General features: G+C 41.8%; 1 protein-coding gene across 4 annotated transcripts in view; it reads left to right on the top strand.

Annotated features, from left to right (window-relative positions):
• The window catches only part of dachd (dachshund d), a 140,227-nt gene that overhangs the window by 100,308 nt on the left and 16,969 nt on the right, over positions 1 to 22,950 (top strand). For 3 of the 4 annotated variants that reach the window (XM_074658687.1, XM_074658688.1, XM_074658689.1), the window contains 3 exons: positions 8,354 to 8,526; positions 9,936 to 10,071; positions 10,199 to 10,330. In XM_074658687.1, the coding sequence (XP_074514788.1) occupies positions 8,354 to 8,526; positions 9,936 to 10,071; positions 10,199 to 10,330 (441 nt within the window). Of the gene's footprint in view, positions 1 to 8,353; positions 8,527 to 9,935; positions 10,096 to 10,198; positions 10,331 to 22,950 lie in introns of all 4 variants that reach the window. The other variant, XM_074658686.1, reaches the window with a different exon arrangement.

The following is a 22,950-nucleotide window of genomic DNA, read 5'->3' as shown; positions in this document are numbered from 1 at the left end:
AGCGCTTTGATGCGGGGGGTGATGCATGCGTTCGACTGTCCCCTCCTCACTATTCTCTGTCAGGTTGAATTTAGCCAGGGAAGGGGCTGACCTTTGAAAGTGAAGAGATCAACACAATTTGAAAAGACAATGTCACTTGGTGTAAATGTGATACGTGTAATAAATGACATTCAACCTTTCAGTGATGATGGGCTTTCGCAGGTTGGAGTAATGTGAAATGTATGCACGGCGTGTAATTGCGTGGCATGTGGAGCTGTTTTCCACATACACAGCTAAAGATGGCGCAGCATTAGAGCTTGTATATCATTTGCTCTCATTTCACTATGATTATGTCTAAGAGGAAACATTAGCGTAGAGTAATAATATTACTGTGTACACACAATAACAGTAATGACAAGACAGTGATGACAACAACAAAATGACTCTTTTACTGTGATTACCCCAGGAAAAAAACAAAAACGTTCCGTTGCCTATGGTGCAATCAGGGGAGGGGGAATCAGAGAGCATTTTGTGTGATCGAAATAGTTGGTTCTGTTCCACGAAAGCACTCTTGTCGGTTGCCTGAACCGAAAGGTGTTTCTTCTCAATTATGATATGGGAACCCTCATCCAAATAGAGCTATCAGCCATTCGGAGGCCAGACATCTTCGCCATCACACAGCCTCTCCCCTGAGACCGAGATAAAGAGCGAGAGAGTAGAGCAAGTTCAAACAATGTTAAGGAATTTCACAATCTCAGCATGTCCTTCACAGCGTGAACAAACAAGGGAAGGTATTTTCTTGATAAATTGTGTTTAGAATCCATAACAAAATACTCCCATTCCAACAAAATGATTGAAATAATCTTAAAATAATGTTATTTATTATTTCATCTGTGTACTTAAATGTAATTAAAGTCCAGTTAAAGTAAAATCAGAGATTAGTTTCTGAGCACATTATACATGTTAGAAAATAAGTGCTGGAAAGGTGTGAAATATGTAGTACTGAATTGTGGAGTTTGACCGTTTTTCTCCATTTTCGTGTTCAAGATTTTTTTGGACGGGCTGAAATCATGGCTTGATGACGCACTGGAGCCATCCTTAGTATAACCCCTCCCCTAACACTATTTAAGCACATAGCATCAGTGGCTCTCTCACTCAGTCCCAAGTTATTCTTACTTACCACAGCCTACAGTTTGCTAGCAGTGGTGTACTGGCCATCTGGCATACTGGGACAAATCCCAGTGGGCCGTCAATGAATCCATGAAGTTTTTACCCAAGCACGATTGAATTATTTATCCCCATTGAAGTTAACATAGGGCTAAACCGGAAGTTAGCCGGAAGTCTCTGTTAGCCTTCTGCAACAGTAGCGTGCAGCAGTGAGATGGCCAACAAGCAGTGTTGTATATACTGCTGTAACTTTACATATATAATCAATATCGCCCAACCCTAGTAATCAACCCTCACACGCGATTGGGTGTGGTTTCAGCGCCTTCAGTGGACACGCCCCCAGCGTTTCAGAGTAGATAATACTGCTTATTTTTTCAGGATTTTGATACCTAATTTTTAGGGCTGTCAACTGATTAAAATATTTAATTGAAATGAATTGCATGATTCCTAGTTAATCGCGATTAATTGCAAATTAATCACACATTTTTGATCTGTTCAAAGTGTATTTAATGTTGTTTTCACAATGGGAGTGAGCAAATATGTTTGCTTTATGCAAATGTATGTATATATTACTAGAAATCAATTAATAACACAAAACAATGACAAATATTGTCCAGAAACCCTCACAGGTACTGCATTTAGCAAACTCAAGCCCAACAGGCAACAACAGCTGTCAGTGTGCTGACTTGACTATGACTTGTCCCAAAACTGCATGTGATTATCATAAAGTGGGCATGTCTGTAAAGGGGAGACTTGTGGGTACCTATACAACACATTTTCATTCACATATCTTGAGGTCAGAGGTCAAGGGACCCCTTTGAAAATGGCCATGCCAGTTTCTCCTCACCAAAATTTTGTGCAAGTTTGGAGCCTGGAGTTTGGAGTTTTTTCTTGACAATCTAGTACGACATGGTTGGTACCAATGGATTCCTTTTCTAGTTTCATATGATACCAGTATCTTCACTGTAGCTTTAAAAATAATCCCTTTACAACCTTAAAAACACAACTTCAGGTAATGCTTTAAAGAAATTAGTGGCGATAAAAGGAATTTCGGTTAACGCGCTATTCTCGCGTTAACTTCGACAGCCCTACCAATTTTATATACTTGGCAATTTTATTAATCATTCAAATTTGTCTGGGTTAATAACACGTTAATAACACGTTTTTCTTTGATGTGACGAACTCAGAACACATATTTGTTTTTGCTTTACCCGAACTTTAAATCCAAACTAACAACATTTTTTCTGGGACTGCAGTCATATAAAATTCACGTCACAGTCAGTTCACCTTGAACTCATTAGCACTACTGTAAACTATACACTGCATTACTGATTTTCTCTCAGGAGGCGATTGTAATGGAGGAAGTGAGAGCGCAGGAGGTAGTGATGCTAATTTTGTAATTAAAACGGATGATCTGATGACCACATGCAAACCGATCCCCCCTCCTCTTCCACCAAAGTGATATGACGGCAGAGTGGGCCGTGATTGATAACGCTCGTCAATATATTTCATTTCAGGAGCCTTAGTCAAATGACAACTGGTTGTCATTGACTGAAAGCAATCTTTTTAAAAGGGGAGCCTTTGCTAAGTATCAGATGAAAATGATTCCTCTGTCTGCTTGGGTGTCACTGTCTGTAGCAGCTTTATTGATTGGGCTTGAATATATTGCACCCGCAGTAGTAACAGCTGCTAGTAATATCTCTCCTCTCCTTCTGCTCTCCTCTTCTGCTCGCAGCACTTTTCCGTGCCACGGCTTATTGTCAGCGATCAGATGTTGGTGCTTTCGCGCCGATGCTGCCGTATTTATCAAGAGTGATGTGTGACAAATGTAAAGTGAGCTTGGTTCCGACCCAAATTAGAGAAGCGGACAGTGTCTGCTAATGTGTCCTGAAGGCCTGGCCGTCCTGGCCACCCCCAGCCATGTGCATGATTGCGTTAACTAAACCCACCATTGTCTCCCCCCCACCCACCACCCTATACGCTCTGTGTTATCAAGCACAAGGATGCTGGCATTGGTTGGTAAAGGTCATTTACTGTAATGAGATTTGCCACATGCAAGCATATGGCTTGATTATTGCCCTGTTCGTTAACATTTTCAGCAAAGAGACAAATAGACAGCTAAAACAGGGGGGCTGCTGCGGCGACGGCGAGACGTGTTTAGCATTTTTCTCTTCAAAGATGGGGAAGAACTTTTCTCCACAACAGATCTGTCAAGGAGATGATTGATCTTTCAATTTTCATAAGGAATGCGTGCCATTAGAGCCGAGGATTGGAATTATCCTATAAAAGTTGCCTGCTTTAGATTTTATACACTTAAAGGACAAACACCTCTTGTCTGTCTCCTTGGTAATTTCTACCACATGTTACACTCCAGTGGTTTGGGTAGGGAAGCAATTATGTTACCTCATCAAACCAGAAATGTTTTCTTATCATGGTTTCTCATACATTACATTACATTAGGCATCTTGGCAGGAAATCTTCGCCCGCCCGAATCATTGGAAAAGCGTATCTCTTTATCCTCGCGTGCAGAACACGTTGTGTTTGTTGAATTTGCTTGAAATGTGTCCAATCATGGCTCTCGTAATGTAAAGGATATTGTTTGCATGTGTTTTTATGTTTGGCTGGCTCCACCACAACGCGTGTACATAATACATATCTATACGCCGTCATTGTCTGAGTGTCTGTGTGTTTTCATGTTTACCTCACCTTGTTACCGCGCGACGCATTCTTTTTATGTGTCCGTTTGCGTGTTTGCTTGTGCGCACACGTGAGTGTACAGCAGGTATTTAACAAAGGCAAGATGTTTGCTTTATTATCAACATTAACTGCGTAAACACAAAAGGCTTCAAAGTTTCATTCAATGACACTGAGGAGCTGTGGGTGGCTACATCAAAGCTCAATACCTTCCTCTCTCCCCCCATTTTAATGAGAAACAGGACTCACCAGCCTTGACTGAACCTGCCATCTGTGTGTGTCTGTTTTTTTCTTGTTTGCGTGTGTGTGTGTGTGGAGGCAGTTGTGTTTCCGTGCATATGTAAGCTTGTGTTGTGTAAAGTGGCACCACCACCATGCCAGACAACATATTTATAGAGGCTGCGTCTTATGTTTGATCTAATGGCTATAAGGCTCCCCTCCATCTCACATGGCAGGGCTTCTGATTTTTGGAGGAGATTAATAGTTATAGTAAAGATGAATAGCTGATTAGCGCTATGGAGAGACCTCTAAAATGTCTTGCCGCATGACAGACACTTTTTCACGAGCCCCCTCATTTCCTTTTGGGACCGGTGTGCAAATCCTTGATACGACCACAACAAAGACTTCTCCATGTGTGTGCGCCGCCGTCTCACCTTTGTTGGAGGAATACATACGCGACATGGGGGCATTTTTACAAGCGCAATTAGGAGGAAAACTGAGATTGTTTTGCGGCGGGCAGAACTGCGTATGCATTGTGCAGTCAGTCAGTTCATTTAGCTGCTTGACTGGAATGGTCCTGTTCAGTTTGACAGATCAGAAGAGGGGAAAAAAAAAATATCTCAACACGATGAAAACCAAAGGCTTAGCGCTGAGCAAATCAGCCCTTTGTCTTGTTCAATTCAAATCAAAGGATAACCAGGAATGTTTGTTTGACAACAGCATTTACAATGCATTGTTCTGAAGCCCAGAGCCTCCCAAACAAAGACAGATAGGCTTTAAACAAGTCATTTAATTAGCACCGGATCCCCAGCTTTGGCTGCGCCAACCAATTATACATTCCTGAGGCATGTGCAGGTCCTATTTCACGGCAGCGAGAGGCAGATCCTCTCCAGCCCTGTCTCTTACAGTACATCTCTCCCCTTCCATTTAAGAGAAGGTAAATAGCCCAGACAGACAGCTTCATTAGCCAGCGTCTGAAGAGCGCGGGGCCGATTGTCGCTTAAATAGTGCGCTTTTACTGCAGGCCCAGCCGGCGACCTCCGATCAATTACAGCTGACATTATTGTTTGTCGGGAGCTTTTTTCCTGGACAGAGGGAGTAAAAAACGAGATCAGGCCTGAGCTTTGGCTGGAAATGTAATCTTCCCCCTCTCTTTGGTTCTTTCGCTCCACAAACAATAAATCATTCAGTTGAAGAGATAATAAAGTGCCAAGTAGGAGCTAGTTTAATTTTTGTCAGGGGAAATCTGTCCACAACAGAGTTAAGGGTAAGGGGCTGGCTGCTACCTCCGTACCATTTTCAATGACAATGGCTTAGTTCCTTTTTTTTCTCTTATTTTCCTCCGTAGGGTTAGACGTCCAGAAAGGCTGAAGTCCTGTTTAGATGAAGATTAACTGCCGCACAAATCACCGCAGGTTATCATTTCTGTCATCAAAATAAATTACTGCTCTCTTTTTAATCATTTTTAAAGCATTCAACATTCAATCTTTTTTCGGTGCGATGCTTTTAAGTGTCGGACCCACGTCAGCCGTGCGGTTTGGATCTGATGTAACAGCTTTTTAATCATGCCGTTACCAAGGGCTGTTTTAATTCATTCAATTCATCCTCCGCGATTCAGATCTTTGCTTATCCATGCGTGAACTCGCGAGCAACCGCGCCAACATAATAGCTGAGCTGTTTATATTGGTATTAAGTGATTTGTAGTTTTAATGATGGTAAATAGGAGTTCACCTTTGCAGGTCCCTCAGGCTTACTTCAGGTAAATTACTCCAAATGCATTGTTTATGCCCTTCAGGAGAGAGTAGGGGGGGGGGGGGTGGTGGGCTTGTGGGAATTCACCTCTCATCAGGTCTGAACTTCTGTATCGGAGATAAACACAATCTGACAAATATGTTTCTAACGGTTTGCCCACTGGAATATCTACACAATATCGAGGCGATTAATGAGTCTGACTAATGTTTGTTGATTCTGTTTTTGGAAAAGAAATACACCCTGCGTATTAAGTTAAAAATCTTTCAGGCCTGTGTAATGCAGTTGCTTTTATTTAGAAAGGATAAAACAAATGGGAAGGAATTGCATATGAATGAAAGGGGGGGGGGGGGGGAGGGGGGGGAACACTTAACTGTCTTGCAAAAAGATGCCAGATTCCTTGAATGAACCAGTATCCTCCTCACCTGGCTCCTTTCAGCAACAAATAAAGGGATTTGGTGGACCCTCGTTGGTCTGTGGCACATTCCCCTACAGTGGCACTGAATGGGCCTTTATGGGAGAAACACTGCTTTAGGATGGGGTGACATGAAAGGGGCTGGACAGGCACTGAAAGCGAGACTAATACCACTTAGAGCGAACAGAGGTCCACTGTTTCTCCACCGGGGTTGTCCCTCAGGTGGAGACACGTCACATAAATTCATGTAACGTCAAGATATGGCAAAGATACAAGATAAAGTTTTTGATTAACAGTTTTATTTTCTACCCTTTTTCGTCAGTTTATTGATTTGGTGAAAATTTGGCTACTTACGTCCATGTGTCTTTAATGCGTGTTTGATTGAATGGGTGTAATGTATCCACCTCAAAGGCAGAATAAGTCTCTTCACTCTGGCCCTTGAGTGGCCTTGAAAGGCTGATAGGTAGCCTAAACCTCCCCATGTTGTCCTACAGTAAGTACTCCCGCAATCAGGCCCCTCTGTGGTGTTTTTTAATTGAGCTTAGCCTGCTGAGTGGTAATTGATTCAGTCTGAGCTACAGCCGAGGCGCTGATACAAGGTGCTGCTTGGCTTCCGCCTTTCTTTAATCTCCGCCGCTTTATATTGTTTGGGAATACTCGCCACTGAGAAACTGCATGCCATCTTTCTTATGGAAATCAATGCTTCTTTTAGAAGGAGAGGGGAATGAGAGAGAGGAGTACTTCTCATGTCCTTTCATTTTTCAACCAGTGTCCTTCTCTTTAGAGGCGTCGCCATGCAGATCTCCTTGCCCTTTGGCTACTGATGTTTTGTCAGAAAAAAGAAGAGTGGAGTTGTTTTGTGGATCAGCTTTCTGTAGCGCAGTATCTTTTTTCCCCCCCCTCTTTCTTTCACACAGATTTTTTTTTTCTTTTTCCTTTTTTACCTTGAACTGGGCTGCCAAGAAAAAGAGAGAAAAAAAGAGTGAAAAATCAACAGAGAAGCTCAATCAGATCCAATAGTGTCTATGAGGTTTTCTTTAAAGCAGTTGAGGAAAAGCATCTGAGTGGCGGAGGAATGAGACCAAACTGCTCCCAGTCACTTTTGATCCTGCCAGTTCAAAGTCCCCATAGAGCAGAGGGAGGAGGAAGGTGGGGGTGCGGTGGTTTGAGGGGGGGTACAGACACCTAGCTTTGACCTTCTGTCTGCGCTCATGTCCTTTGAAAGTTGGCTTGTTTTCATTAAGCCATTCAGAAGCGCAGTGCAGGGCCACAGTTTGACTAACTACGAACCCCCCATGGTATCTTTATAAGACATTCTTTACATTTTCGGACTACTAATGTCTTCAATTTTCCCAATTAGGCGTCTATTGCCAGACAGCAATTGAATAATTTAAAACATTTGTAAGACATCTCTGATGTTGTAATGGAATAATTTGTGTGCGTGTAAAAAAAAGAAAAGAAATGAAAATCCCATTATTGTGCGAGCTGAAAGTCTCTTTTTGGTCTCGCTCTCTTCTACTTCTTCTTCTTCTCTCTCTCTCTGGTCTGGAATATAGGCTGCTATAATTAGCCTAAAGTCATTGCCATACTGCGGTCTGACGGTACTTGTTTGTCATTAGCACATTTAACTAGTCATTTGGGTAATGGCTTTCAAGATTGTTTTTACAGAGATATTTTTTTATATGTAAATATTGAGACAATTTCCATAATGTGCCCTTTTTATTCATCACGGAATAATTGATGCATCTTTATTGCTGTGTAAACTTTGGTCTTTGAATGACTGTGTATATATAGTTATCATCCCCGTTTTCTTTATTATTATTGCAGTAGTATCTATTATTAACATGTGTTGTAAAACATTTATGTGTATTATGTTAACATGGAAAGATACCCGAGAAGCGATTAATTTGAATTATTCCATTTTTTTTTTTCCTAATGGATGGCAGTGTAAAGCTTTAGTGTTATTGGACACCAATTTTAAAGGGTATCTCAGTGGTGGGAATTACTGATTGCTGAATTAACAGCAGCAGGTTTGGAGTTTTCAGACAGCGCCTCAGAAGTTTCCCCCTGTGGGTATCTCACTCATAATATGCATCATTGAGTAACCAACGACCTCTTCATGTGTCTCAGGCCTGGAACTCCCCTTCATGATGATGCCACACCCCCTGATCCCAGTCAGCCTGCCCCCAGCCTCTGTCACCATGGCGATGAGCCAGATGAACCACCTCAGCACCATTGCAAACATGGCCGCCGCAGCACAGGGCCAGAGTCTGCCCTCCAGAATGGTCACCTCTGTAATAAAGGTAAATTTTAAAGTAGTAATGTTAGGGCTGCACAGTTAATTGAATATGAATCGCGATCACATGATCGCAGCAATATTGACTTATATGATACATGCTCCGCTCATAGAAAACTCTGCTGCGTAAATCAAGCGCTTCCTAAACTAACAGCTAGAGATGCACCATCAGTCAGCAGCCGATTGACCGCTTTTCAGAAGTCTCATATATCCATTTTTTTGCCAGTCAGACACACATGTGCAGCCGCCACATGATGGTTTTAAGTCGGCACACAGCGGTATAGCCAGTAATGTCAACCACACAACATGTCGTCCGTGTGGAAGCTCTTCAGCGTGAGTGAAGAAGACATAAAGCTGCAATTTGTCACAAATGTAAGTACAAAATAAGCCGTGGAGCAACAACCTTAAAGTGGTCATAAACATAATTGTTTTAGAACGTAACCGCCGGGAAACAATGAGAAAATAATCTTTTATTTCTCTTGATTTGATCTCTCTCCGTTCACTCTACAGCCCGCTCGACCGCCGCTGCTCTCTCCCTCCCTCGCTCGTCGAGCTGACGAGGAGGAGACAACTTCGAAAACCTTGTGTTCACAAACAGCGGCTGACAATGGTTACATATTATGCCTTTAAAAACAAATAACTTAATCAGGCTCTTGTTATATCGTAATTCATTCCCATGATGCAGCTCACAGTAATCACAGTGACCAGCTCGTCTGCCGACAGCATGAAACTACAAGCTAGACAGCTCCGTTATGGTGCTTATGGTGAGTTAAAGCTCTACTCAGTAAAAGGAGTATTGGGCGATGGTAGATTGTAATGCTATCATGATGCGTTCAAATGTAATCTCGTAAAATTGAGTTTTTGGTGAGAAACTAGAGTAGTTTGAAGGAGATGTTTTCACAGCAATATAAAATAGATAATAGAGAGAGGGGATTAGGACCTGTTTAACTTCCTAAGACTAGCTCTAAGCAGCTTATAATATAGAATCAGAACTACTAATTCCAAGATTTCTTTTTTTTATCAATAAAAATAAAATTATTTATTTCCTAATCATCTGAATTTTGTGTTTGTATGCAAATAACCACTATAGATGACAATAACAAAGTACAAGGATAACATTTAGAATTTTTGACAGTTGGAATTTAGCACAACATTGAAATGAAAACAGCGCTTTGTTTATTTAAATGTGAATTTGCAATAAAAATATTTTGCCCTTAAAATCTAGGAATAGTCGGGATAAATAATCGCGATCTCAATATCGATCAAAATAGTCGTGCAGCCCTAAGTAATGTTATAATACTAGATGGTTAAACGCAACTTCCTTCCTTCCTTCCTTCCTTCGTGTGGTGTAATGTTTCAGTCTACATCAGATATTTATTTTGAGGGTATGTGTTTCTGGCGCTGCTGGGGTTTCAGGAACGGGTGCCGGACAGTCCCTCCCCTGCTCCTTCCTTAGAAGACCACAGGAGGCCCGGCAGTCACCCGTCGTCCCACCGCAGCAGCAGTGTGTCCAGCTCCCCGGCCCACACAGAAAGCTCCTCCGATAGGATACGTACGTTTGTCACACAGATAAATGGTGAAGAAAAAAAAGCAAAATTTGTCAATTTAAGTGGAAAAGCGTCTTCTCAATAATGTTCCAAATGCCACTCCTGTTGACTGTTTTGTCATCTTCCCTCCAGCGATACACCACAACGGCCTGCACATGAACCACGCCCTCCTAGGCCTGTCCCCAAATATCCCGCCTGGGCCTAAAGAGGGAGACCTGGCCCACGACATGAGCCATGAATTAAAGAGGATGCACAATGAAAAAGGTGAGTCAGCTTTAATTTAAAAGAAAATAAGAGTGGTGTAGTTTACATGATGCTGTGAAAGATTTCCACTATAAGAAGAACTCTGATTTGTATTGTTTCTTTTTTAAACTCACAATATACATTTTAAGGTAAGGACTTAGCTTCACTATGTATGAAAGTGACAGATGTTATGAGAAGCAAGTGACTGAGTACTACATTTGTGCTCTACTGGACCGGTTCTATTCCAGTTGCCTATAATGTACGTTTTAATTCTGAGAATTAAGTCTGATAACAAAGACGAAGGCTCAACAATTTAAGGAGAGCAGAGCAGGTTTGTGAATCTGCAGAAAAATCTGAATCTAGTTGATATCACAAAACCAGTGGAGGCAGGAGAACCCACTGAGCTAACAGTGGAGACAAGGAGCCCACATTTGGTTAATGTGTCTCATATTTCTATGAGACTGTTGTTGGTCAGGGTGCCTTCAAGTGTTATCAACTTCAACTTTTTGTACCGATTGAAGTGGAAGATAACACCACTTTTATCAATGAAAAAAAACACCTGACATTTCTAGAACTTGGAAGATGTTTTAAGTCTGTGAACAGGGAATGAAATTAGCACCTGCCACCTGCCAGATACAGGGTAAATGTTGGCTGTGGCAGATAAAAATGTCTTATCACTCGCCTGCCACCATGGCAGATTTTACTTATATTAAGAAATATAATTTAAAAAAAAGATATTCCTAAATTAACAATAGTCACAGATTATGGTTACATCATATATTCCATAGTTCTACTGTCTGGTACCACTGACTCAGTGTTTACAATTCTAATGTGTTCTAAATAGATTGCAGAAGTGGCAGACAAAAAAACTGAGTAGTGTTCAGTGTTGGAAAGGAAATATATTATTTTCAGTTCCTGTCTGTGAATATTGGTAATACAATCTGAGAAATGTGAAGCCTTTGGCAGGATTTGTAGTGACTCAGCCTCTTTATTCTTCTTGCTTCCTGTTTATCCCAGTTGTAGATTGTGTTACTCTAACAAAACTCCTGAATAGTCAGTCAAACCCTCTACCTATAAGTTTACCGACTACAAATCAAATATGCACTTAAGAAGGTGACCTGTAGTGTAAATATGTGTCGACGTGGTAAAATTAGGGCTAACAATCGATTAAAATATTGAATCGCAAATTAATCAGACCTTTTTTATCTGTTCAAAATGTACCTTAAAGGGAGAATTGTCAAGTAATAAATACTCAAATATGCTTGCTTTATGCACATGTATGTATACATTTATTATTGGAAATCAATTAACAACACAAAACAAAGACAAATATTGTCCAGAAACCCTCACAGGTACTGCATTTAGAGTCAAATATATGCTCAAATCATAACGTGGCAAACTGCAGCCCAACAGGTAACAACAGCTGTCAGTGTGTCAGTGTGCTGACATGACTATGACTTGCCCCAAAACTGCATGTGATTATCATAAAGTGGACATATCTGTAAAGGGGAGACTCGTGGGTACCCATAGAACCCATTTTCATTCACATATCTTGACGTCAGAGGTCAAGGAACCCTCTTTGAAAATGGCCATGACAGTTTTTCCTCGCCAAAATTTAGTGTAAGTTTGGAGCGTCATTTCGTGACAAGCTAACATGACGTGGTACCAAAGGATTCTTTAGGTTTTTCTATTTTCAAATAATACCAGTATCTTCCCTCTAGCTTTAAAACTGAGCCCACCACAACCTCAGAAAGATCGGTTGCATTAAAGAAATTTGTCGCGTTTAAACAAATTTGCGTCAACAGGTTATTATCGCGTGAACTTTGACAGCCCTAGTTTAAATGGTTGGATGAAATGTCGCACACATTTTTGCAGTGTTACTGTGTTTACCTGCTGTAGATGCTTTACATTTACAACACATGTCAGCCCTTTATATTGCACTTGCCATGATGACGTTTTATGACAACAGATAAAGCACATTGGTTTTTAACAATTCTCTGCAAAAGATACCTGCATTTTTTTTTTTTTTTTAAATGTTCTGAACACTTTCAACAAATTTTCACCCAGATTTTATATTCCCATGCACCCATGTCCTCTGCTGTATTGGGACACCGTTCACTTATAGTAAACAGGTGTGGACAGCTAAGAATATTGTTCTGTAAAAATTGGGAAGAAATGTAAATAAGCTGCTTTGGGTTCCCTTAGATAATTACAAAAACAGTGTGATTGCTGAATGTTTGTAGAATCAGATTTTCTCACAGATTTTGCATTATTTATGTATTATTATATCATATATTGCATTATTTTGTTTAAATCAGAAGGCTTTTATTTATATACTAACTTAATACTGATATTTTTACATAAATATGGGAAATAATGAGCCCTCTGTATAAAGCAGTAGACTTGCTGACATGTGCTATTTCCTATAATCCCCATTAACTCTGAACTTAGAGGGAAACACAATCAAAATGCTGAACCTCAATCACATTGTCCAAAGCAAATGTTTTTATTATTAATTGCTGGCATTATTTCATTACAATTTTGCCGTGCTTGTAAAGAACAAAAAAAAAAAGAAGAAGAAGAAAAAAAAAGATAGAAATCTACTAAGCGTGGCGGATTAAATACAAAATGAAGCAAATAATAGATTTCAGTATTCTCTGTTGGTTTTGAGCAGAGCAGAGCAGAGCAGGGGCGGGTGGTGCGGTGCTGTGCTGTGCTGTGCTGTGCTGTGCTGGGTGATGCAGGGTGGGGTGAGGCTGATAATGATATTAAAACCACTATGGAAATCATTGGGCTGTATGTTCCCTGTTGGCTGGGCTGACGTGAAGATCAGTGTTAGACCTTCACTTGCAGGGTGTGAAGCAGTGAATAGTAATAATTAGCAGGATCATGAGCTGAATTTATGGGTCACAAACTGTCTAACTGTCTATGCATGTGTGTGGCAAAAAGAGAGTCAGGCAGAGCAACGCAAACACGGAGACAGGAGGAGATTTAACCAAGTATCCGCACGCTAAATCAGCTGAATCTTTTTGCTCAGTAGCACAAACCTTACTTCTTTAACTGAAGTGCCTCCTCCACACTCAGATAATCAACACAAATGGACTGTAATTTCTTCGCAATATTAGAGGAGAAAGCAAATGACCCGGCAATCCACACCAATCCTAGCTAGTTGACCCGCACACATCTACCGGCAAACACGCGCCGCATTATCTTTGAGATTGTCAATTCCTAATATGTCACTGGACTTGATTAGGATTCTGAGCTCTCCAGTGTGTGCACCAGAGGTCTCGGGCTGTGGAAAACATTTTTATAAAATAACCCATTAATGCAGAGGAGTGCAACTAAATTAGTTACCAATTTGCTGAGCATGAATTAATGAAGAGAGCTTCTCCCGGCTCCCACAGTTGTAATTTTCATAATAACCCCAGACCTTTATTTGGCAGGTTGTTTAGTTTTTTCGTTTGAAGGTTTTCATTAGTCTAATGAGGACTGTGCAAGGGCGAGCAGTCAGCACAATTTACATGAGGAAGCTATCATAATAAATGAGGCAATTTGAATAACATGCACAGGTTTATGCAGCGAGATAAGAGAGATTGTAGCAGCCAGATTCAGAGGTAACCAATACATTAGAACCAACTAATAACCAAAGTAATTCCAATAAAAGCTTTAAGTGAAGGGAATAAAATTAATGATAGATATATTGAACTGTAATGATATGATACATGATGCATTAGATTAATAAAATAAATGTGTTCCATTGTCAGAGAGGGGGTGAGGCCTCGCCATCCGAAGCTTTGTTTATGGTGAGCTTTTTAATTAGGCTTGTTCATCGCATCAGTTTGTTTAGATAAATGAGATAACATTCCAATGGTTTAATGATATCTCTCCACTTGTTTGATCTTTATGATCCTGGCAGAGCATTAAATTAATCTCTTGCAATGCACTCTTAGAAGAGAGGAGCGCAGTGGGCGCAGAGGAAGGAGGCAGTGCCCCGGCTCATATGGAAGCTATTTAAAATAGCCAGACACCTCAGAGACAGCCACTATAATGTCACATCACTCATATCCTATGAACACGTCTCATCTTTTTCATGTCATCTCTGCTGATGAAGGACAAAAGGCTGTTTGTTGTCGTCTAAAAAAGACCATTTCCAAAGTTGTGTCACCCAGTGCAGGGTAACCAGATGGTAGGTTTTTTTTTCGTTTTTGGAGCTGTTGTTTGAACTTGATTGTTTTTTGTCCAAATTTCTACCCAAGAAAAAAGGGAGAGATTAGATGATGTGTGAGGGGGGGGGGGGGGGGAAGGCTAGTAGAAAGCTAAGTGTTATCTCACATGTGACTAATTGAATTGCTTCAAACAGAAAGTCTGTGGCGATAGCTTCCGACAAGCCTCTGTCTCGTGAAACAGCAGGTAGCTGACAAACAAGGGGGGAAATTTGAAAGGTACGGAAGCCTTTGGCTGTAAACTCACTTTGGACATCAAACACTTGACATCATTTTATTTCCTCGGGGAGAAGGTGTTTGAAATGCGAGCCATATGTATGTACGTCGAAGTATAAGAGTTTTCTGTAAATACCATGTGGCAGTTTAAGCATTTTGCCAACAACAAATTTCACCACTTTACCCCTCAGCCCTCCCACCGCAGTTAAACATGCCACATCTCTTTTACGCAGAGCTAAAACGCCTGACAGGAGAAGTCGGAGGCAACTCACAGCGTGTAAACTGATTCTGTAAACCATATTTTAAAAGCGGGTGATTCACCGGTAATATGATATTGGCACTTCCCCGGTTATATATCCTTGTTGACACAACAGGAGATGCACTCGTAATGCCTCTCTCCGAGCACAAATGGATGCTTGTGGTGCGTTATGTCACCTAGAGGTGCATCATTTCATACCTGCTATCCGCTGAGCAATCGTTGATGCAAAGCTGATCCGCCGCGCCTTTTTCTTTGTCAGGATGCTGCCTAAGTGTCCAGTGGGTGGTTGCGCTATCCCAGTTTACAGTCTGAATGATGAAGTGGAGCAGGTACCAGTGTCACAGTCTATTACATAGAGCTGCTTTGGGCAAGGACCTGTGGACACTGATGGGCTCATGTAGAGAGAGGGGATGTGTTTTTGAAAAGAAAAAAAAAGATGAAAAGGGCAAAAAAGTGATTTCTAGCCTTTGTAGTCTTTGTTCTGCTCCTTTTTTATTTTGCATAAGCATTTGCAATGATAAAAAGGAAGTTAGGGGACTTTTGGGTCAGACAAAAGTTTTAGCATCAGTTGCGCGCTCTTTTTTTTTTTGCGGGGCGTAAATATTTCACTTGACATTGATGGTATCTCCCGCACTGTATCATTAAAAAAGTTCGATACGTTCAGTCGGTGTAAGCTCCTTCTCTTCATCTTTCTGACTTTAATGCGCGGTGTTTTGTTCAGTCCTCCCCGATGTCCTTGGCGTTGCGAGCTTCAAACACATGCTGACTACCTGACTTTTCCTAAGTCAAGAGGCAAGATCATTAGCCATCACAACCCTGAAATGTGACTTGGCAGACAATAATGCTTTATGATCAAACAACTTGTCAGTGCGTCCTGTTGAAATGAAAGAGTGCAAAAAAATAATTCAATAGAGGATCAATCAAATTTCCACCCGGCCCATGTGAGAGAGATTGCTGATGGTGCAGAGAGGGGCTATTCCTCGAGGACACGGGAGTTCATTTGGATATTTGTTCTCCCCCTCATGAATGTTCCATTGCGTGACACCATCTCCTGCTAATCACATTTCACTGAAAAAAGGGGGGGATGCTTTTAGGGACGTTGAAAAGAGAGAGGTTCTTTTTAATCTTTGAAATGCCTCAAAAGTGACAGAATGCTTTCTCCTGCCAAGACGTGAGCCTCGGATGGGGAGATAAATATGCTGTGGTCAGCTAAGTGTATCTAGTGAGCAGAGAGGCAAATTTAATAATGCATTATCATTCACTGGCGAAGGTGAAATCTCCCTGTCCATCAGAAGGCTGAGGCCTGTTTCATGTTACCCTTCACTGCAAATGAACAAGTGCTTTACTCAGCCATACCAGAGATGCACAGTAGGCACCAGTGCTCTGCTTATATATGCTGCTGTGTGGACTGTCAGGAAAAACAGGTCTGCAATCAAAGCAATCATGTCTCGGTCTCGACTGGAGACATTAATGATCACAGTCCTTATCCCTGATAAAACTGTTTTGAACAATAACCTTCTTTTTTTCCCTTTTTTTTTGTTCGTCTTCCTTCTCTGAGAACACAAGGTGCGTTTTACATATCTGAGCATCTGCTATTATGCAGATTACGGCAACATATTTACCCGAATGCCCTTGGACAACAGCATTAAACAATTATGAAGATTATGTACAATGCGGAGAAAATTTGCGATTCAAAACAAATTCGCATCTTAGCGGTGGCAACTGTTGCGGACAGATAAGGTTGACCCTGAATATGTATTTCTGTACTTTTTGGAGACATTCCGCGGTGGTTGTTTGTATAATTTAATATTTACATGCAAACAGTAATTAAGTGATGCTGCCGACATGCCAGGGCCAGGCTCTGCCAAGGTAAACACCAGCCCTAGTAGTTTGCCACAGTCCATCATGTTTACAGACTTGCAAGAGCCGAGTGCTGTTTGTGTGCTCTTCCTTGGCAAAGCCCATAAAACACAACCAATTGGATGCCGAGTGTTGAACACAGTCACTCTTATCGTCTGGCAGTCTGCTCGCTGACTTGAGGACATTGTGAGTCAAACCTTTAAATTTTCACTCTGCGATAATTACGCCGCTATACTTGAGCTTTTATATCCTTTCACTGAGAAAGTAAATCATTCCTAATAAAGAGAGGAAGAATAGGGGGCGGAGGGAGAAGTGCTTGAGGACTAATTCTCTTCACTCCCTCCCTCTCTCGCTCTCTATTCTGCTTTTTGAAAGCCTTTCTCTGAGTATTCCAGTCACCTTGACTTTGCAGCTGCAGCCTTATAGTCTGTTGCTTATCCTGCCTAACCCCAGCCTGTCAATTAGGTGTTTAAAAATTAATCTCTTTAACTGGAAATACCATGCCAGCTTTCTTCCGTCTGCAAATGAAGTGTTATTAATTCACGCAGCGCAAAGCCAGTGTTATGAATAATGTTATCAAAACAGATTTCCACACGTTTAACACGTCGCTCCTATTAAAACCCCTTAAGTATTTTTATAACTGTGAAACCGGGACTACTAATGGATTTGCATCCTTTTTTTTTTCTTTTTTTTTGTGCTTCCACACCAGGCAGCCATAGAGCAAGTGCTCCTAAGCCGGGCCTTTTAAAGTTTACATTTCCCATTTCCTCTTTTGTTCCTTCATCTTCATTTAAAAAGCAGCTCAGTATATCCAGTCTGGATTAGCGCCAGCCGTCGCCGACGCTTGTTCGGCAGCAACAGAATGGCGTAGCCTCTCCCTGTAGGATTGCAATGCCAGGCAATGACACCAATGTGTCTCCCCGTCGCCCCCCACCACCGCCACCACCACCAAACCCAGCGACGCTCTGATCTAGCAGCAGGCTATCTGGCCAAGCACACCAAGCTAATACTTGTTCCATTAAAACCTGGTGATTACGGGGGGATTTCCTCTCTGTTTGTTTGTTTGAATGCTTAATTATCAATATGTAATTGGCATGTGTATTGTGATGTTGGGTGCATATTCGGTGGCATATTTCACTGGAACGCGCATTGCTATCGGGTGGAAACAGGACTCCCCAGTCACTGTCTAAGTTAAGCTGCATGAGAAGTTGCTCTAATGAATTAATAAATGCTAAACAAAGGAGGACTAAACAAAGAGTGAGAAATAAATGGCTTGATGATTAGTGGGTCAGAGAGATTAGTGGGGGTATACAGTACAAATGATCCCCTTCTGAAATGGGAATGATTCAGGCAAAATACCCAATCAATAGCTGAGGCCAATTTAATCTCTGGGATTCTTCTGTCAATAAACGGACCCGGTCAGCGGAGGTCAATATGCAAAGACAATCTAAACACCTTCAAAGTGCCTCACTATAATGTCCTTCTCCGAGTATTATCTTCTTGACAGTTCGGGCTCACAGTCAATAGGTGAATTACAGAAATCTATTCGAGTCTGCCGGGCTGTCATTTTCTTTTCTGAGCCACAAGTTTATTTTTTGCTTCCTCCTTCCCCCCCCCGCCCCCTCAGCCTGAGCCTTCCTGGTTTGGCTAAAAACTAAAAAACATGGATTTTAGCGCTGCGATCCCTAACCTTTAATCACATCGGCCCCCGTTCTGTTTCGACCATTCTAACTGCTCTACAAAATGCCATTTTGTCTCCACTACTGTCTCGCTTTAAGAGCTCATTTGAAGGTGCGCGCTGGCAGAAACAAAAGTCCTGTATGCTTTTATGCAGTCATCACAGTCAGCCAAGCCTGTAATCCTCAGAGGTCCGATAATGACATAGCCCCTGCATTTATTACATGGAGGAGAGGAGAGAGGGAAAACGCTGACTTTGAACAAATGAACACTCTGACCTTTATGCAATAAATATGACATGGGCCGCATAAAAAGACAAGATATCTTCCTCCTGAATGGAAGTCAACACGGATTCTGCTCCCTTGCCTCTTGCTCGCTCTGTTTCCATTTCTCTCTCTCTCTCTTGCTGTTTTTTTCTGTATCCTCTTTTTCCATTTAAACAAATGACGAAATCGATTTTAATTGTTTGCGCCGTAATATTGTAATCTATGCTCCAAAAGCACATTTTTGTAGTTCATAATTCTCTCTGCTATACATAATGTCCATTGCAGACTATTATGGATAATCATACGTCATGTATTCTAATCTCCATGCATGATTAGATCCTTAAATTTTAATCATTAGCGGGTGTTTTCTCAGCAATGAAAGCAATAAAAGAAATATTCTTTATCCGCGCCAGGAAAAGACGGTTTTAACAGAGAGAATCAACCTTTAACTGTGTCTTTTGTGATCTCGCCGTGATCCCAATTGAGCATCACGATTGTCTTCTTTTGTCACCTCAGACCGCCTTCTCTGACAGTAAAGGATTTATGGTTATTTCCTCCGTGCAGCCTGTCCATCTGTGGCTCTATCTTCATGTGGCCTTGAGAATACGATTCAATTTATTAAGGCAAAGCAATGGACTCATTACTTTAAAAAGGTGGCAAGAGAGAGAGGGAGCGCGAGAGGGAGAAGTGACACACTGAATTGGTTATTAATGGAAAAGCACAGCCATAGGGCAGTTGAAATTTAATGATATCCTACAAGAAAATATGAGGGTGTCACTCTCCAAAAAGTCATGCTAAATGTCAACATTTTAAGGTCCCGGTGCTAATTTTATGCCTGTGCACAGTAATGTTTTGGAGAGCATTTAGGAAACACGGCCCAGTGGCCAGCCTGATTATCCCGCTCACCTTCTCTCCTCTCTCCAAATGGGTTTGTGCAGCAAGCGATTTCATCTCTAAGTGAAGGGAACATTAGGGAGGGGGGGGAGAAGAGAGAGAGCGATAGAGGAAAACACGCGGTTTGATTTTCATGCTGTGATAAGAGAGTGGGAGCCAAATGTTACCTGTTAATCTAGCCCAAACCGACCGGGGCTCTTGACTTTGTCCCCCAGCAGGGATGGGGCAAACACTCATTTTCCTCTCTCCGTGATGAAAAGGAAATTAGCTTAAATGTGATGAGGGCACATTAGTGTGTGTGCTGTGCATGTGTGTAATGAGTGTGTGTTTGAAGGTTTTTTTGTTTGCAGCGTGCATGTGTGTTTTCTCTTTCTTCGCAGTGTATATAGGACATTACACACTCAGACACACATGCACAACATATGCAAGTGATAGTCATTCTAAAGGAATTTGTCTCGTATGGATTCATCACACACGTTCTCCCACTACAGTATGTCCTGCAGGTTCTTACTCACTTGCTTTATACGATATCCAGAGTGTTAATATAGCAGCAAACAACTATTTGCTACGGAAAGATATATAGGAGTAATGTCTACCTGAGCAGAGAATAAAGTTGCTCTCCCCACCCAATTTTGACTTTTATCAGGCCATTAAATAAGCGTTATTGGTAGCTATAAGCCTTGTAGATGTAGGTCGTTAGGGGCCTACTGCGCCCACTTCGTTGTGAAAGTGAAACTTAAAAGCAACGCGTTCTAACACGTTGTATAACTGAATAAAACGTTACGTTTTGAACACAAACAAAAAGGCTTCTTTAGGTTTAGTCACCAAAACTACAACTTCTTAAAGTTTAGGCAACAAAACTGTAACTTCTTTAGGTTTAGGCAACACAACTACAACTTATATAGGTTTAGGCATTATGTTTTGGCTTAAAATAACTATGTTTCTAAAGTGAAAATGAAACACAAAGACAACTACACATTGTTGGTTTCACACAGGGTGGGTAAAAACCCTGTGTTTTATGACTGACTTCCACTTCTGCTCCTGTCATGATTACTGCGGTCGCTAGAGGTCGCTGTCATCTTCTTTTGTACCTTTTTTTGGTGATCTACCATTTGAATAGATGATAAAACCTACCATTGGGTGTAGTAGGCCCCTATTGACCCATATCTATGGTGCTTATAACGACTTATAATGCCTTATTTAATAGCCTGAAAACAGTCTAATCGGCTGCGCTCCCTCTGTGTGTGTTGTAATCGGAGCTTCTCCTTGCTTTGTTCACTTATCCTGGCCGGACATAAGTGCTTTCAGCGCATGTGAGCGTGCCCCACCAGCTAGCTCCCGGCCGCCGCTCTGCACTGCTCTCATATGGCCGTTACAGCTGATAACGCCGTCCCGACCGACGGTGTCATCGCGGAAGCGTAGCATCCACCCTCCGGTTCCCCCTTAACTGTTAGCACCGTTAGCTGCAAGCCGCCAGCTCAGTCGTCGCCATGTTGAGAGCCGCGCGTAAGCAATAGAAACGCTCCCAATCTCGCATTTAGCACCTTTAACACTTGGAAACCTGCTTTTACAAGTGTGCAGAGTTTACAATCTAAACAACAAGAAACATAAAATAATATCTACATTTATTCAAATAAGCATATGACATACTATAAGAGCTCTTGTTTAAAACTGTCATACAGCTAAAGCTGAATTTATTTTGCCTGAAAGACCCTTCAGAGTGCAGACATCGTTTGCAAGATAAGCTGGGCTCATGTTTTTTTAAAGTGCTCAAATTGCATGCAACTACTTTTTTTTTTTGCCCAGCTCTGCATCACTGCATTCGTACCAGAAGACAGATATTTCCCTTGACAAGATTTTCCAAATCCAGCGCTTTAAGTGCAGGTGGAATAATGCTGTGTTGGCTGCTAATGGCTGTCCGAGAGGTCATAACTACTCCATTTGAAGGAGGCTGGTTTCTCCGCAGCCCTGGCAGGTCAAATCAAATGTAATTGTGCAGTGAAAAGCAGTGCCTTGCTTTGTGTTGGCGGTGCTGACAACCTCCGGGTTTAGCATTCAGTTCTCCTGCTGGGAGGAACACAGGTTTGCAAGGACAAAGGCTTCACCTGTCAATATATCACACTGACTGGCCAGCCAAATGTACCTCTGCTTTCCCTCTCTCTTCTCTCCCCCCCCGCTCTCCCTCCTATCTCTCTTCCTCTCTGTCAGTCTTTCATTCTCTGCACACCCATTCTATCCCAGCCTCCTCTTCCTCAGCCTGTGCCTCACCTATCTATCCATCCATCCATCTTCTGTCCTCAACCATCTATCTCTCATTCCTGGCATCCTTCTCGTCCTCTTTCTCTCTCTTTGTGTGTGTCTTTCTGTATCTTCCTCTCGCTCGCTCGCGCTGCCTTCGTGTGAGGACTCAGCTCAAATGTCCTGAGGGACCCAGTTTCAAACACAGGAACCAGAAACATATGGCACATTTTCAACTCCCAAGGTCAATTACAGCTATTTATCCAGAGATTGCAGCTAAATTTCCCAAGGTTTCTTCTAGATTTACCACAGATTGCAATGTGTGTCTGTCACATTTTAAATCAGGCCAGTTTCCCCTTGCTTCTCTCCGCTCCCTGCGACTTTCCATCAAATATTTCAAAGGCTTTCAAGTGGGTTTTAGACATGTTTTATCTCTGCTTATCATGTGCCCCATCTTTTTTTGCCTCGGCTTTGCTAGGTCCAAGTGCCGCTTGCAACACAAATCTAATAACATGTAAATTGGAGATAAGCCCAGATCCCTCCAAGTGATATTTTTTACATTCATAGTTTGTCAAGTCAATTCCTGGGCCCCTGTTTTAGCAGCACAACACATGAGGAGTGAGAAAATTAACTGGATAGGTGATTCATCATTGCTAGCACACTGTCAAGGACTCCCTCTGCAGCTATTGAGAGCAGGGTGGAGGAGGAGGACGGAGAGAGGAGGGGAGGGGGGGCGTTGTTTTAAATTATGGCATTTCATTCAGAATGCATTGTATTTACAGCGTCCCATTTTTATTTGTGGCTCCTATTATCCGCCGAAACAGTTGTGCATGAAATGTTATTTGTGACAGGGGTGACCCGCGAGTGTTTTTCCACACAGTATTTCATAGTCGGGGGCCTTAACTGTACCTTTACCGTACGGTAAGCACAAGAGGCTGTCACAGCTGCTGTTGGCAGCCTTGCTAGTGGAGAAATATCACCTGGAAACAGAGCACTCCATTCCACCGG

This window comes from Sebastes fasciatus, chromosome 14, assembly GCF_043250625.1.
Source record: "Sebastes fasciatus isolate fSebFas1 chromosome 14, fSebFas1.pri, whole genome shotgun sequence".
Taxonomy (NCBI): Eukaryota; Metazoa; Chordata; class Actinopteri; order Perciformes; family Sebastidae; genus Sebastes; species Sebastes fasciatus.
Note: the sequence above shows the minus strand (reverse complement) of the source record. Positions and strands in the feature narration are given on the sequence as shown.